This window comes from Drosophila santomea, chromosome 3L (assembly GCF_016746245.2).
Source record: "Drosophila santomea strain STO CAGO 1482 chromosome 3L, Prin_Dsan_1.1, whole genome shotgun sequence".
Taxonomy (NCBI): domain Eukaryota; kingdom Metazoa; phylum Arthropoda; class Insecta; order Diptera; family Drosophilidae; genus Drosophila; species Drosophila santomea.
This window is the reverse complement of record NC_053018.2, coordinates 8,557,315-8,571,835: the sequence shown is the minus strand read 5'-3', so window position 1 is coordinate 8,571,835 and position 14,521 is coordinate 8,557,315. Positions and strand designations below refer to the sequence as shown.

The 14,521-nt window shown below is 41.2% G+C and overlaps 1 protein-coding gene across 11 annotated transcripts in view; it reads left to right on the top strand.

Annotated features, from left to right (window-relative positions):
* LOC120450512 (hepatic leukemia factor) overlaps nucleotides 1-14,521 on the top strand; it is a 55,487-nt gene that overhangs the window by 29,667 nt on the left and 11,299 nt on the right. The window contains exon 1 of one of the 11 annotated variants that reach the window (XM_039633578.2): nucleotides 5,549-8,302. The exons of 5 other annotated variants lie outside the window; for them this stretch is intronic. In XM_039633578.2, coding sequence (XP_039489512.1) covers nucleotides 7,090-8,302 — 1,213 coding nt within the window. In that variant the 5' untranslated portion in view covers nucleotides 5,549-7,089. Of the gene's footprint in view, nucleotides 1-5,548; nucleotides 8,303-12,228; nucleotides 13,366-14,521 lie in introns of those variants that run through there. 5 more of the 11 variants (XM_039633576.2, XM_039633575.2, XM_039633577.2 and 2 more) reach the window with 5 other exon arrangements.

Sequence of the window (14,521 nt, the reverse complement as noted above, 5' to 3'; positions counted from 1 at the left end):
GCCGCTCATGGGCTAAAATCGTGGGGCAGAGAGGGGTTAAGCGGCAAATGATACGTACATGCAAACAACATTTTTACTAGTTCGAAGTAGTTTTCATGTGAACGACAATTTGAAAACCCGGTTGCATCATTTCTGACAACAAAGGGTTAATTTCCATTACGAGCTTATTGAGAGCGAAACGCAGGAAACCGTCATTGAGTTTTTTTTTCACAAAGAACGGAAAATTCATTGGGTAAAGTATCGAAATGTATATTTAAATATGAAAATTATATTTTTAGGCAGTGGGCAGACTACGTCGAGTTAAGGCAACGCGCGTGGAGAATGCCTTTGATTTTATTTTGGGCTTAAGCAATGTTTTACACATTTAGAACTGTCACAAGACAAAGTGTCTAGAAATTCTTGTGAGCCCAAAAAACTAAATGAAATGAAAACTAAATACGTGAATAAATTTAAAGGAGTGGGTGGATCTGTACAGAACATTTTGTTGTTAGTTCAAATATTACAATTTGAGATTTGGAGCAGCTGCTTTAATTTTTTCCGTTGGACACATTTCAAAATTCATGCCATTTCATGATTTTGGAGATATAACGCCATCTATCGCCGGCAACGTGCAACTGTCAACCATTGACATTTTCTGAATGAAAAATAAAAACTATAAATAAACGAAGGCGAGCGCAACATTTTTTGGGCACAAAAAAGCAATTTGAATTTACGCTAGCTTATTGGTGAGTTTTTTGGGTAAATGTGCTTTTTGCCTGAACTGTTACGTTAATTTTTGTACTGATTGGGTTTATTAACGAGTTCAGCAGACAATAAATTATTAAGTACCGCCTATATGGCGGATTTAATTATTTCACACTATAATAATATTTTATAAAAATACATTTTACTTTTGTATATTATGTACTTTATATAAAAGTTATTTTAAAAATGTAATATTAAAAATGTATTATCTAAAAATGTATTATTTAAGGAAATTTTACTTAGTTCTAACTTTCTAAATGAGCTTACAGCGACATTATTTTTAAATCATAAATGCGCCAATTTGTCCCATTGTAAAATAAAAGCTCTGGCGCCCCCTGGCGGCTGCTTTGGTGCAACTGAAACGGAAAGCTGACGAAAGCTTTCGCTCTCTTCACAGCGCCAGAGAGCGCAAACCGCTTGTGTTTTCGTGTTTTGCTGAAGGCAGCTTGTCTGGCGGCTTCCCCCTGCCGCCCACTAAGACCTCCGCCCACCACCAACAACCACCCACCGCCTAACCATTTCCGTCCCACCACCCAGCCGCCCCCTCGGCGCACAGCTCAAACATTGGAGCTCATCAACGGGGGCAAGACCGTTGGCTGCAACACGTGCGCATCGTTTTCTAGCTGAGATTCCTCTGGATATCGCGCATACGCCGCGTTGGCGTATGGATTAATACGAATTTTTACCACCTTGGCCTTAGCCTACGACAACAATCGAAATGGAAATCAAATTTCCGCGATTGCTGACGCGTCTTCATTGCTTGTTGTTTTGCCGTTCTTACCGCCCCCTTTTTTTGGCCAGCGAGGTCACATGTTTGGCCAGGCGACGACGTCAGCTGCGTTTGCTGTTTCTTCACTTCACTTCTTGGTCTACTCGAATTTCCCGTCCAAAGTGCCGGGTGATGATAAGGCCAAAAGCGCAGGGGGAGGGGGGGGCTCTAGCCAGTACTTTAATTACGTAAATTAATTTCCGAGTGAACTGAACTTTAACTTTGCACCGGATTCCATTTGCTGAATAGTGTCTGCTTGTTGATATGAAATTTATGTTTATTGTCTGGTCAGCGGCCAGGCAAACCAACCTGTTGGCCAAGTTTTTTCACTGATAAGCCAAGCCGCCCGCAATATAATTTTTATTTTCCGTTAACTTGTTCTATAAAACCGTACAAAATTGACGGTTTCGCAGATATGGCGCATGTTTGATATTAAAACTTTTCGGCCAATGAATGAAAGTCAAGTAAGAGCTATACAGAGATTGGATTATCAAGAATGGCGTGTTTGGGACCTTGAATGAATTAATATCAAATGATAAAACAATCACGAATTTTTATTGAACAGATTCATATGTACTTAAGGGCACCGTTTCTTTTTAATGAATTTTAAGTGGGGCTTTAAATTACACACATAGTTTTTAATTATACATATGAAGTATTATTTGTTTATAATTGTTTCCGCGGAATTTATAATCTCACTCATGTGGGCAAAATTCACAAAATCTTGTCTACTATATCAAATTTGAGGTGTTTATTTATATTGATTTATTTCTAAGTAAGTCTGTCTAACTAACATAATTTATAAATATATTAAAAGTAAATGTAGCTGCACTAACTGGGTCAATTGGTTGCAGGCTCTTAATAACCCAGTCGTGCTATCGTAAAAACGTTTACACATTTCAGCATTTCTAAATAATTATTTAGCAAAATGTTAATTTACGACCTGCTGCAGCAAACACGTGTATAATGACTCGAACCGAACGACGCCATGCCAGACTCGTAAACCCCGCGCTCTCCAGCGGATCCATTATAATACCTACATACCTCTATATGGAACCAGAACCCAGAACTCAGAACTCAGAACCCAGACGGTTTTCATGCAAACACGCCAAATCACAATGTGTTTAATTAGAGTTTGATTTGCTGCGCTCAATTTGCGGCGACATTTGCTTGAAAAAATGCATAAAAAACTCAAGAACCAAAGAGGGTACTAAATAATAATTCCCAAAAAAAAAAAAAATTATTACTATCTTGCTTAGAAAAAAAATCAAGCAGTATTTTGTTTACTTTCTGCTTTGCTGCTCCGCTTCCGATATTTATACTGCACAATTTGCTTTATTTGCACATCCATGCGATCTGTTTTTTGCTTCTCTATTTGTGTTATTTGTTCTTCGGATGCAAAATAGTGTCGTGCTGGTGTGTGTGTGACTCATTGATTCGATGTGTATAGATGTGTGTGCGATGCTTTAAATTGCTATTTATAAACCAGCAAGAGCTGCGTCTTCGACTCAGTTGGGTTTTGCTTGGCACTTTTTGCCGCTCTCTCAGAGGGCTCATTCATCGGACGAAGCGCCACGGCGTATCTATGTGAGTGCGCAATTGCGCATTGGTGTGTGTGAGGGTGTTTTTGATTGTACCCAGTGTGAGTGTGGCACTAGCCCAATCACACAGATACACACACACAAACACACACACACATACTGGCGATGGGGAGACCGCTGCTGCACGTGGTAGCGAAACGTGATAATACGAAATACAACAACTGACAACAAAACAAACAGAAAACCTGACAACGCCGCTGCCTCTGCCGCTGCCGCTGCCTCTGTTGCCGTCGCAGTCGACTTCATTCGCTGCCCCAGTCGACGTTGGGCGATTTTCCCGGATTGGTTCCCTATTCTCGGCTCCGCTGGCATATAAGCCTGGCCAATAGCGAACCTCTGCCGCACATCCTTCTGTCATTGGAGCCCGAAGCCAACTTCGTTTCCTCTATTTTCCCGAAGCTTCGGATGACTTGTTGCTTTCGCATTTCCAAAAATAGTCACTTGGCTGCACGGGGCGTATACTCGATATTGCCACTGAATTGAGTCGATTGGGGAAAACAGGTGACTGAAGCTCGCTTCACCACATGGTCCATGGTTATGCCAATTGATGGGATTTCAGGGCTGACTGGGTTTCTCAAATACAAAAAGAGTTTTCTTAGACCGAAGAATAGCACAAGGCTAAAAAGGGGGGTGCAAATAAAGAAGTTTTTGGGGCGGAAAAAGTGTCAGGATATTCTTGGAATTCTTTTGAATTAGTTTAGCAAAGGATGAAAAAAGTCTTGATTTAGTTTTATAGTTCGACTATTAAGAATTTGTTAAATAATTTTAATTTACATATTCTGGCATCCTACATACATTTGTTAATAACAATATTACAAAAGTTTATTTATCAGATTCAAGCCATATTTTTAACTACTCTGATTCATAGTTTAAAAATCTGCGATGATCAATGAAAGTTAATTGAGTGCATCGGAAAGTACGGGCGTATTATACAAAACTTCCAGGAATATGTGCCGGACCTATGACAACAGACAGCGATTATTATAATTATTTAAAACTTGATTAAGCCCTCGAATAGTTTGAATACTTTTTGAAATTTCCAAGAAAAACGGCGACCTACGCCAATAGTTTAGCGCCTTCGATAGAATGCAGATTAAGTATACGCTCCGTTGCAGCTACTACGTCGTTCGATTGGGTTTTCGCCCAGAGTGTGAAGCACCCAGCTATCGATCCCCAACACCCTATACTTCCCCTCCCTCCTTTGAGATCTACTTACTGGTTGTGGGAATGACGCAGCGGTAATTAGTTGGTGGCAGAGAGTGGCAATCCTTTGGAGCACATTACGCATACGTCACGTGTTGCAGACGCACCAGTGCCGAATTAACCGAGTATTGCCACGCCAATTGGCCACGCACTCCATCTGATGTGTGTATAGTCTAGTGGCCGTTAAAGGGGTACGGGGGGTTAGATACAGATATAGCGGTCTATTGCGAATCGACTGGAAACTTTTGAGTTGCATTCGTATTTCTATCTGCCATTCTATCGGTACGCGTATCTGTGTGTCTGCCCATTTGTATCTTTGAGTGCGCTTGTCGTTCAACGTGCACTTCTCTCTCTCTCCCTCTCTCTCTGTCGCTCTCTCTCTCTCTCAATTAATTTGCGACTGTGTGTGTGCCCGGTGTGTCCGCAACACGTGCTTAGAACTGTGCTAGACAGTGGGCTTTGGGTCATATTGAAATCCGCGTGACTTGGCCGCAGCAGCGCTGCCGCAGTCGACGTCGCTGTCGCAGTCCCCCAAGTATATACAAATAAATATAGTTGTGCTCATAAAAATAGTACTATAACTACAAATATTTGAACTCTTATTGGAAAAAAGTTTTTTTTTTTAAATTGACATTCCTTACTGGAAAAGCATAAGTAAAATTGAAAAACTAACATTTATACAAATTATGCTGAATTATAATAATTAATATAAGTTTCTAATGTAAATAATTTTACATTACAACTTAAGGTAATTATTAAATAAATTTAAATTAATACTATTAAGATCTGGTACTTTTAATAATGTATTAGTCTTTGTTCATTAAATTTTAAGTATGATAAATAGATGCCTTCTTTTAAGTAACAACTTAGATCTGTGCAAAAATACCTGTGGCATTTGGATCGATTAATTTAGCAATAATACTAGTAATTTTCCCATTGCTGTATATAAAAATATATTTTGTACATGTACAAATATTTTGCGCTACCAACATATGATAAAAAAAAAGCCATTAAAACAATTATCAAAGTGGGAGAGCGAGGGGGGTTACTGTTTTCGGACCTCCGTCCTTTACGTAAGCCGACTTACTTGCAGAAAATTGCAATTTTAGCTGGCTGAGAGAGCGGTAGCGGCGACTGCGACGTCAACTGCAGCGGCGACTGCAGCGGCGGCAGAGGAAAACCAGAGACGGACATTGAGACCGAGAAAATTACTCGGCCGGCATTCTGTCGCATCGCGTTCTCATGTGAAAATCGTCGCAGCTCGTTCCGTGTTTTCGCCACTCGAGCGGGAAAATCAAAAATATATTTCTACGCTCAGCAAAATAAATTAATTGAAATTGATTTTTCTATACCACGAAAATAGTTCTAGAAGAACTATCAAAACGAGGAAATCATTTTTGTTTTATCAAATTTCAAGTGCAAACCATTGTGAAATAAATCTAAAGTGTTTGTGTGTGTCATAAGAATAATTACTATTATTAAAAAGGAAATAAATACGCAGAACGAGAGAGATAGAACGAGGCGTAGTGAAAGAGAGGGAGAGAGAGAGAGAGAGAGAAAGAGCGAGAGATCCGGAGATCTCTCGAGAATCTCCAACCAGCAGCGCTAAAGTTACGGATCTAATTTCAAACAGTTTAACTACTTATTTTCACTTTTTCTACAAAACAACAAACTCCAGAAAGAAAAATACGAACCAGCAAAAAACTCAAAGCAAAATACGATCTCATATCCAAAGCAGCAAGCAATTCTGAGAATAAGAAAAGGTATTCAACACACACAAAAAGGCTGAGAGGAAGAAGAGTTATTCAAGCAAGGAAAGGATAATTCAATTGATTTGGCAAATAATAATTTATTTGTTTTGATTTACATATAGAAAGTATTCGAAATTATACTAATGTTTTAAAATACATTTGAAGCCTTTGACTCGGTTGATTTGATATACAGTTTAATTGGCAAACAATTATTAGTTTATTTCAGTTGAAATGTGAAGCGAAAACAATAATTGACCGTGAATGTTTTGATTGCAAAAATTCCATAAAGAACACGGAAAGCCTTTATACCTATTGATTCCAACATTGAAATTTCTATAGCGTCACAAAAATCTTATTATACAAAATTGATTGAACGAAAAGAAAGCGCAAAACTATACAACTATATACAATGCCTTTTCTTATTCCTTATCATCACGATCATCAATAAAAACTAATGGAAAACTAAATAAAAGTCATACAAAAATAGACGAAAACAAAGTGCATTCCCCGATCATACGAAAACAAGCGCACTCATTATCAGTCGCTATCAAAAATCGCTTCCCCATGCTGAATACTCAATACTCAATACTAAAACTGCAAAAAAAAAACTGATTCATTCGCAACATTTTTAACCCACTATCACCTGTTCATTAGCAACAACGAATTGGCTATCAATTGACTGGCAAATAAAAATCAGCAAACATACCAAAGTGCTCAACACTAATCAGGGTTTTTCAAAATCAAAAGCACAATATTTCCAGATAACATAGACAAGCGTTAAGACCAAACAAAAAAAAAAACAAAAAATAAAAAAGAAAAACTCAAGTGAAGCCAAAGTGTAAAGACAATGCGCACAACTTTCGGCCGTGGCCCAAAGTTTATACTGCTCACCAGCAAATTCAATCACGTTCAGCACAAGGAGGTGATCACCTAGGATCATCAGGGATCAGTGACTAACCATACCCCCAGTGAAGGATAACCCAGTGAATATCGAACGAACCCCGTTTACGAACCAGTGATCATGTCGTCGGATACGAATTCGTGCACCAGTTTCTTTGGCCAGGAGCACGCGAATGCCACACTGTCGCAGTATTTCCAGCAGCTCAACTCCCAGGTGGCTGCGGCAGCGGCGGGCAATGGCGGCAGCAGCAACAATAGCAACAATAATAATGGCGGTGGCAACAACAGCAGCGGCAACAACAGCAGCAGCGGCAACAGCGACAGCGGCAACGATGGCAGCATGACAGGATCCTCAAGCACCATGGACAACCATCGCAGCAGTGTCAGCAGCAATGATTCGGGCAAGAGTAGCGCCACAGGAGGCGGTGGCGGCGGGGCAGGTGCCACCAGCAACAATGGCGTGAATGCCTGGGCCTTGCAGCAGCAGCAACAAACCGCCGCCTTGCACCATCAGCAACAGCAGCAGCAACAGCAGCAGCATCAACAGCAGCAACACCAACAGCACCTGCAGCAGCAGCACCATCAAGCACACCAGCATCATGTTGCCGCCGTCCTGCAGCAGCAACAGCAACAGCAGCAGCACTCCCAGCATCAGCAGCAACATCACGGCCACCCCTTGCATCCGCATCATACACACCAGCAGCAGCAGCAGCAGCAACAACAGCAGCAGCAACCGCAACACCACCAGCAGCAGCAGCAGCAACAACAGCAGCACGCACAGCAGCAGCAGCAGCATCATGCCGCCCAGCTGGCCCACACACTTTCCTCGGCCGCCGTTGCCGCTGCAGCAGGCAACACCGGTGGCAACACCAACACCCACTCCATTTTCGGCACCGGCAACTTCCACTACAAGACGAACAACTCGTGGACACTGCCCACGCTGACGTACCAGCGGATTTACCAGGAGAATCCACACTACCAGCGCAACTCCTTCATGGATCCGCAGAGCAATGCCGCTGCAGCTGCAGCAGCTGCTGCTGCCAGTTGCAATGCTGCCGCTGTTGCGGCAGCCGCTGCAGTTGCAAGTGGCAACAATCAGGGATCGAATGGGAGTGCCAGTGGCAATGCTAATGCAGCCACTGGCAATGGCAACGGTGGAAATCCTGGCCAGAATAACAACAACAACAACAACAGTGGCAACAGCAGTAGTAACAGCAACAACAACGTGTCCTCCGTGCAACATGTGGCAAATGCCGTCGCAGCGGCCGTGATCGCCAACGAGCATCACAACCATTTGAACAGCTTGAAAGCGCGTTTTCAGCCAGCCAGCTCAGGTGAGGTGAAAAAGGAAAAAGTCGAGGAAAATGTGGGGAAATTGTAGGAAAATGGGCGATAAATACAGATGAATTATTATATATAAATTTGCCTTAATGGTTTGTTAAAAATATTTTAAGTAAAGTAGAAAAATACTACTTAATAGCCTTAATTTGCAAACGAATGTATATGAATATACATGTATCTTGTATTAGTTAAAAATATTTAAAGTAAAGTAGAAAAATGGTACTTATTAGCCCTACTTTGCATACGTATGTATATACGTATCTTTTACCGCTTAGGTACTTTGCATTTTCTTGGTTGGCTTAAACATTAGTCATAAATAGTTCTGTGAATAACTAATTGGCTTTGAGAACACAAAAAGTACACTTAAAGGGAGAGAAACCGAAAACAACTGATAAAGTGCATGACTAGTTCGGAGGATTTCCACTTTTGCCCAGGCTGCATTAGAAACTCAGTTTTGATATATATGTATATATTATGAATGTATCTGGGAACCCTGTGCGATATGTCTGTAGAACGTCTATCTGCATCCCGGCCACAGCGACTGATATCATCCGACGTCAGCGGCCGAGAACTTTGCGCACTGCGAGCTTGTAAAGCGCAAAAGTCAAGAAAGCTTGCCGCGCACACGTGAGCTCAGCTGTACTATATAGTATACTTCATGTACATATAGCCATATAGCCATATAGCCCGTATATACATATTATACCCACTGACGTCGCCGACGGTTCGCATTGAATAGGAAATGGAACTCAGAATGTAGATGCATTTGCAAATGTATCTTTGCACTGCGGTATCGCGGTACCTAACACAAGGGAATGCTGATTAATTTGCGACACTTACTCCTTGCTGCAGATAAAAATCATTTACTTTTCGACCTACACCAAATTGCTTTGCTAGTGAAGTGAATAAACTAAATTTAGTTGGTATATAGCAAAGTATTGTTAAGTGCCTGTTTACACAAGCAACTATATCTTATCAGTTGATGACTCCCTTAGTAGCTAGCCCATAGGAATTCTCCTTTTGCATGGCAATTAGAACTGGAAAATTACTTTATATGCCGTTAAATTTTCCATTTAATAATCATGGAACCGATACATTTCGCTGGCACTTTAGTTGGCTGGCCTAAAAGGGTCTCAATTCAACCAGTTTCATTTCTTGTTTTTTTTTGGCACATCCTTTCACCTTTTTTGATCTACTTTGTCAATGCATTTGGCACAAATCCTTTCAAAAATCGCGGCTGAGCTGCCACCAAATTTTCATAGGTTTTTCCGTTTCCCTTTTCTTTTTTTTCTGTGAACTGACCTCAGTTGGTCAACGTGAAGGAAATACATTTGGTTTGATTAGATTTCGGAATTAGGCTGATGAGATTTTTATGGCTGGCGATATGGAAATGCATATGGCAAATGAAATGTGGGTGTTCTATCATCTCTGCCTCTCGATTGTTTGCTGTTCGCTGTTTTCTGTTTTCAGCTGGGGTTGGTGAAAATTTTCGCTATTGAATACACTGGAAATTACCTTTTTTGGTCGGCCTGTATAATAATTTGTATGCATTTCGTTTTGATGTGTGTGCTGGGTAGTGTGGGGAAAGCTAAAATGGATAAATGTCAGTTGGGGCTGTGGGTGGCCATCCCATAACTCATGCCTGGGAAATTTCCGCCACCCTTGACAATGCTATTTTATTTTGACTTATTGTTGTTTAAACATTGTTCTAATGCAATTTGCACTCTCTTTTACTTACAGGTAAGCATCGAAACTCAGTATTTTCCACTGTTAATGACTTTTTTGTGAGTACAAGTAATTTTGTGGTTTGCTAAAAACTATAATGGTAAGCTTTTGTCTTGTTTCATTTACTAACACTCATCGTTTGAAGGAAAAAAGGTTTTAAATAGCATTTTGCCAATGTAGATTTTAGTGATCGTTAAAATACAAAGATACAAAACTTTCGAACAAACATTTTGTATGCAAAAATTCGTGGGATATTCGTTTTGAACTCGAGCTTAGAAAATATCACTCAATTTGAAGAGCCAAAAGCTTTTTTGCGATTGACTCAAAACAAAGCTGCTGCTTTCGTGGGCAGCGGAAAATCTGCTTCCGCATGGCGTCGCCGTTGGCGTCGGCAGCGCAGCTCCCGCCAAGCGTGGCGGCAGCGACGTCGACGTCGGCGAACTTTGCCAGGCGGCGCGAAAAAAAATAAACAGGCGGAATGCGCAAAAAAATCAAGCGAATGCGATGAGAGAGTGGGAGAGAGAGAGGGGGCGAGAGCAAGACGGGACGAGTGGGCTTTCAGGCTTTCGGTTTCAAGTTTGGCTTTTATTTTGCTTCTCTTTTTTGCTGGTCTTACTTCGCCGTTGCTTCCCCAGCTTTTCACTCCGTTTCTCTCGCTTTTTCTCCGCTTATCCGCTTCTCTGCATTTCTCTGCTGCTCAGCTGCTCTGCTCCTCTGCTCAGCTGCGAAGCTGCGTTTCATCGCGCTAGCGACGCGCGCGTTCACTCGACGTTCGCAGTCCGGCGGCACCGGTTCGGTTAACGGCTCTCCACCAAAAACTAAAAAAAACCTAAAACAACATAAAAACCAAATCACATGAATATATAGCCAACCAAAATCCAATACCGAAAACTCAAAAATCCCCACTCTCCTCCACCAACCTATACAATTAAAAGCCGCCGAAAAGCGACAAAGAAAAAGCCATAAAATAATACGTATACGACGCGTGTCTTCGTCTGCAGCACGACGCTTTCGAATTCGAATTCGTGCGAACTTGTGAACTTTCGTTTCCTTCATCCAATTCCGTGGATCATTGATCCTCCAGGAGCAGCTCATCTTGGATTAATTGTAATTAAAATGTATAGTGCAGTGCTTGAAATTTGTTGATCTCTCTAAGAAATTTGTGATCACAAGATCAGCAAGTGAAATTCCGAAAGGGAATATTTATACAAGTTTATGTTTAAAACACATATATAAAATATAAAAAATATATATAAAATTTTATATTTGGAATAAATCAAAGGTGTTTATAAGTTTGCAAACAACAATTTAGTAGTATAAAAACTGACAGTACTAAATATTTTGTTGATAAATATGATCTTGTTTGAAGTTTTATGCAAAAGTAAAAGTATACATTAAAAATGCACACTTAATATTTTTGCACTAATGTTTGATCCACATAAACAAATTCCTTATCATTACTTCATGCATATTCCAAGATCATAAAGATTTACAAAGTATATGTAGTACCTTTTATCAGTTATCAAAAATGTCAATAAATAAATACAACAGCACTATGAATTGCTAAACAGCCCAAACATTCGCTGACCAAAAAAAAAAGAATTAATGCTGCAATAAAATTTCGCATGAGCGCCAAGACACACAGAAAAAAACGATTGACGATCAGTTTGAAAAATAGCAAAAACGCATAGCGAAAACATTTTGCTGGCTGTTTATTTTGCTTTTTTTTTCCTACTGCCGCCTCAAGGTCAAACTTTTCTCATTCAGAAGCGGCGGGCAGCGAGAACTGAGAACTGAACCCCCCAACAAACGGGCCCAGCCCCACACAACGATAAAAAAAATAAAAAAAAAAAGTGGGGGGAAAAAAATGAAATAAAACAACACTCAGTACACGGAATAGTTGACAACGAATAATAATAGAAGCAGGCAAACAAAACAAACTAAACAAACAATAGCAAAATTGCGAATGCAAAAAAAAGGCAACAAAAACAAAACTGAGCCAAAGCGCTCGCCGCAAATTCTGAGTAGCAAAGTGAGCCAACTCGCTCTCTGTGTTTTTGATGTTGCTGCTGTGCGGGTGATCGCAACAGCAGCAGCAGCAACAACAGCAGCAACAACAGCAGCAACGTGCGATAAAAGCTTTTATTCGGTTCTAAATTCCAATTTACCACAGTTAATTAAGCGAAGCAGCGAGTGCCGCAGCAGCAACATGTTTGTGCCACACATGACCAGCTAAGTGATACATGCAGTAGAAAACATTGAACTGAGCCGGGAGTGTAAACAATTGTGATCTCAGCAATGAGAATGGACTATCAAATGCCACCGCCAGCGCTGGCACTGCAACAGCAACAGCAGCAGCAGCAACATGGCATGCAGCATCAGCAGCAACAGCTGCAACTGCTGCAGAGTGTGCAACAACAGCAGCAGCAGCAACAGCAACAGCAGCAGCAGCAACACCAGCAGCAACAGTTGCTCGGCAACATGTCGCAGACGGCAGCCTTACCACCGCTGAGTAGCTTGCCACTGCAAGTGGTGCACAATCTGCCGCATTTGTTGGCCGGCAACGGTGGCAGCAACGCGGGCAACAATGCCAGCAACACCAGCAACTCGAATCTCAATGTGGCGTGCAACAACAATCTGCTGCGCAACAACATGCAGCACCAGCAGCAGCAGCAGCAACAACAGCAGCAGCAACTGCTCAACACACTGAGCAATGGCAACAATGTGGCAAGTGGCACGCTGCCGCCGCCCACGCAACTGCTGCAACATCATCTGCAACATTTGGCGCACGTGAATGTGAATGCAGCAGCGGCGGTGGTCGCTGTGGCGGCCAACAACCTGCAACAGCAACAGCATCAGCAGCAGCAACATGCCAACAGCAACAACGGCACGGGCGGCAGTCCCGGCAGCAACAACAACAACAGCAATAATAATAATAACAATAACTTACTCAATCACAACAATCTCAATATCATTATCAATAACCATGCCTCCCTCAACAACAACAACAATAATAATAGTAATAATAATAACAACAACAATCCAGCCACACCAAATGCCAATCTGACGGCCAGCAACAATGCCACGCCCACAGTGAACACCGCCTCCGCGGTGGCGCAACAACAGCAGGCGCACGAGAACAGTTTGGTCAACAGCCTAGTGGGTGTGATCAACAACAGCAACAACAACAACAACAACAACAGCAGCAACAATAATAATAACAATACAAACAACAATAGCAACAACAATGCAGTGGGCGGCGATGACAACAATCGATGGACGCAATTCCAGGTGCAACAATTGTGGAAGCAACACGCCAACTACTTGAATGGTATGGATCAGCACTTACTAACTAAACAGCACAAATGCAACGATTGGAAATAAATTAAATAATTTTTAACTAAATTATTTATCTAATTATTACATGTTTTAGACATTGCAATAATATTACTTTTACACCAAGGCAACCTTTCTTTGGGTTGTGAACAAGTGAAAAGTGGTTCTTTTGAAACCAAAAATGATTGGTTATGTTTAATAATTATTATTATTATTAAATTGGGGAAGTGTTTTTAAACAACTCCTAATAAAATAATATTATAAAACCGCTCTGCTAATACAACTAGCTAAATGGAATTGATTAGATTTAGCTGTATTTATTTGAAATCGATTTAAAATGTAATTGAAATGCGGTTTCCAGCGCCACAACATGTTCTCTGGATGGAATTAACTAATTGCCTTCAAAAGGCTGATTGCTCTTGACCTTTGTGGGTTAAGTTTACTTCCCTGTCGCTGCCGTTGCATTTCCCCAAATTGATTGTATGCCTGGCTAGTTTTTCGCACCCCAACGACAGCTACGATCCCCACCGCTCCCACAACGACCCTGATGTAGTGTGAAAGTCAGCTTAAATCGATTGGCAGGGGGGGGGAAATGGAAAATGGGGGCTGTGCGTCCAATTGGGACGACTTTGGCGACTTATGACGACTGACAGGAGGGGCATTTCTTGTGCATTTGGTACTTTGTTTTATTTTCGAGGGGCTGCTGTATGGATTCAGCTGACATTTCCGCGTGGGGTAGTTTAGCTCGAGTATCTCTCGACTTTCGAACCTTTCGGTTTTTTTGGTTTTTTGGGGCTCTACGAGTCCGACTCGCTGGCATTTCACAATCACTTTTGCTTTCGACTTTAGGCCATGCTCTCGGCAAGGGCCAAAAAATACGGCAACAACTTGTTGAACGCGACATTTCCAGACAACTTTCGTTTCTGACTTTTGGGTGCTTTCCATATATATATACAAGTATATTTGTGTATATTGTATATATACTTATATTCCAGGCACTACTTTTTTTTGGGGTTTTTATTATGATGCATTTAAAAGCCGACTGTTGCGGCCTTTTTGGCTCTTTTTTTCTCTTGACTCTCGGCTCGTCGTTGGCCTTTTGTTGTTATCAGCCAAAGTTGATCTGGCAAAAAATAAAGCGGCAACAAAAG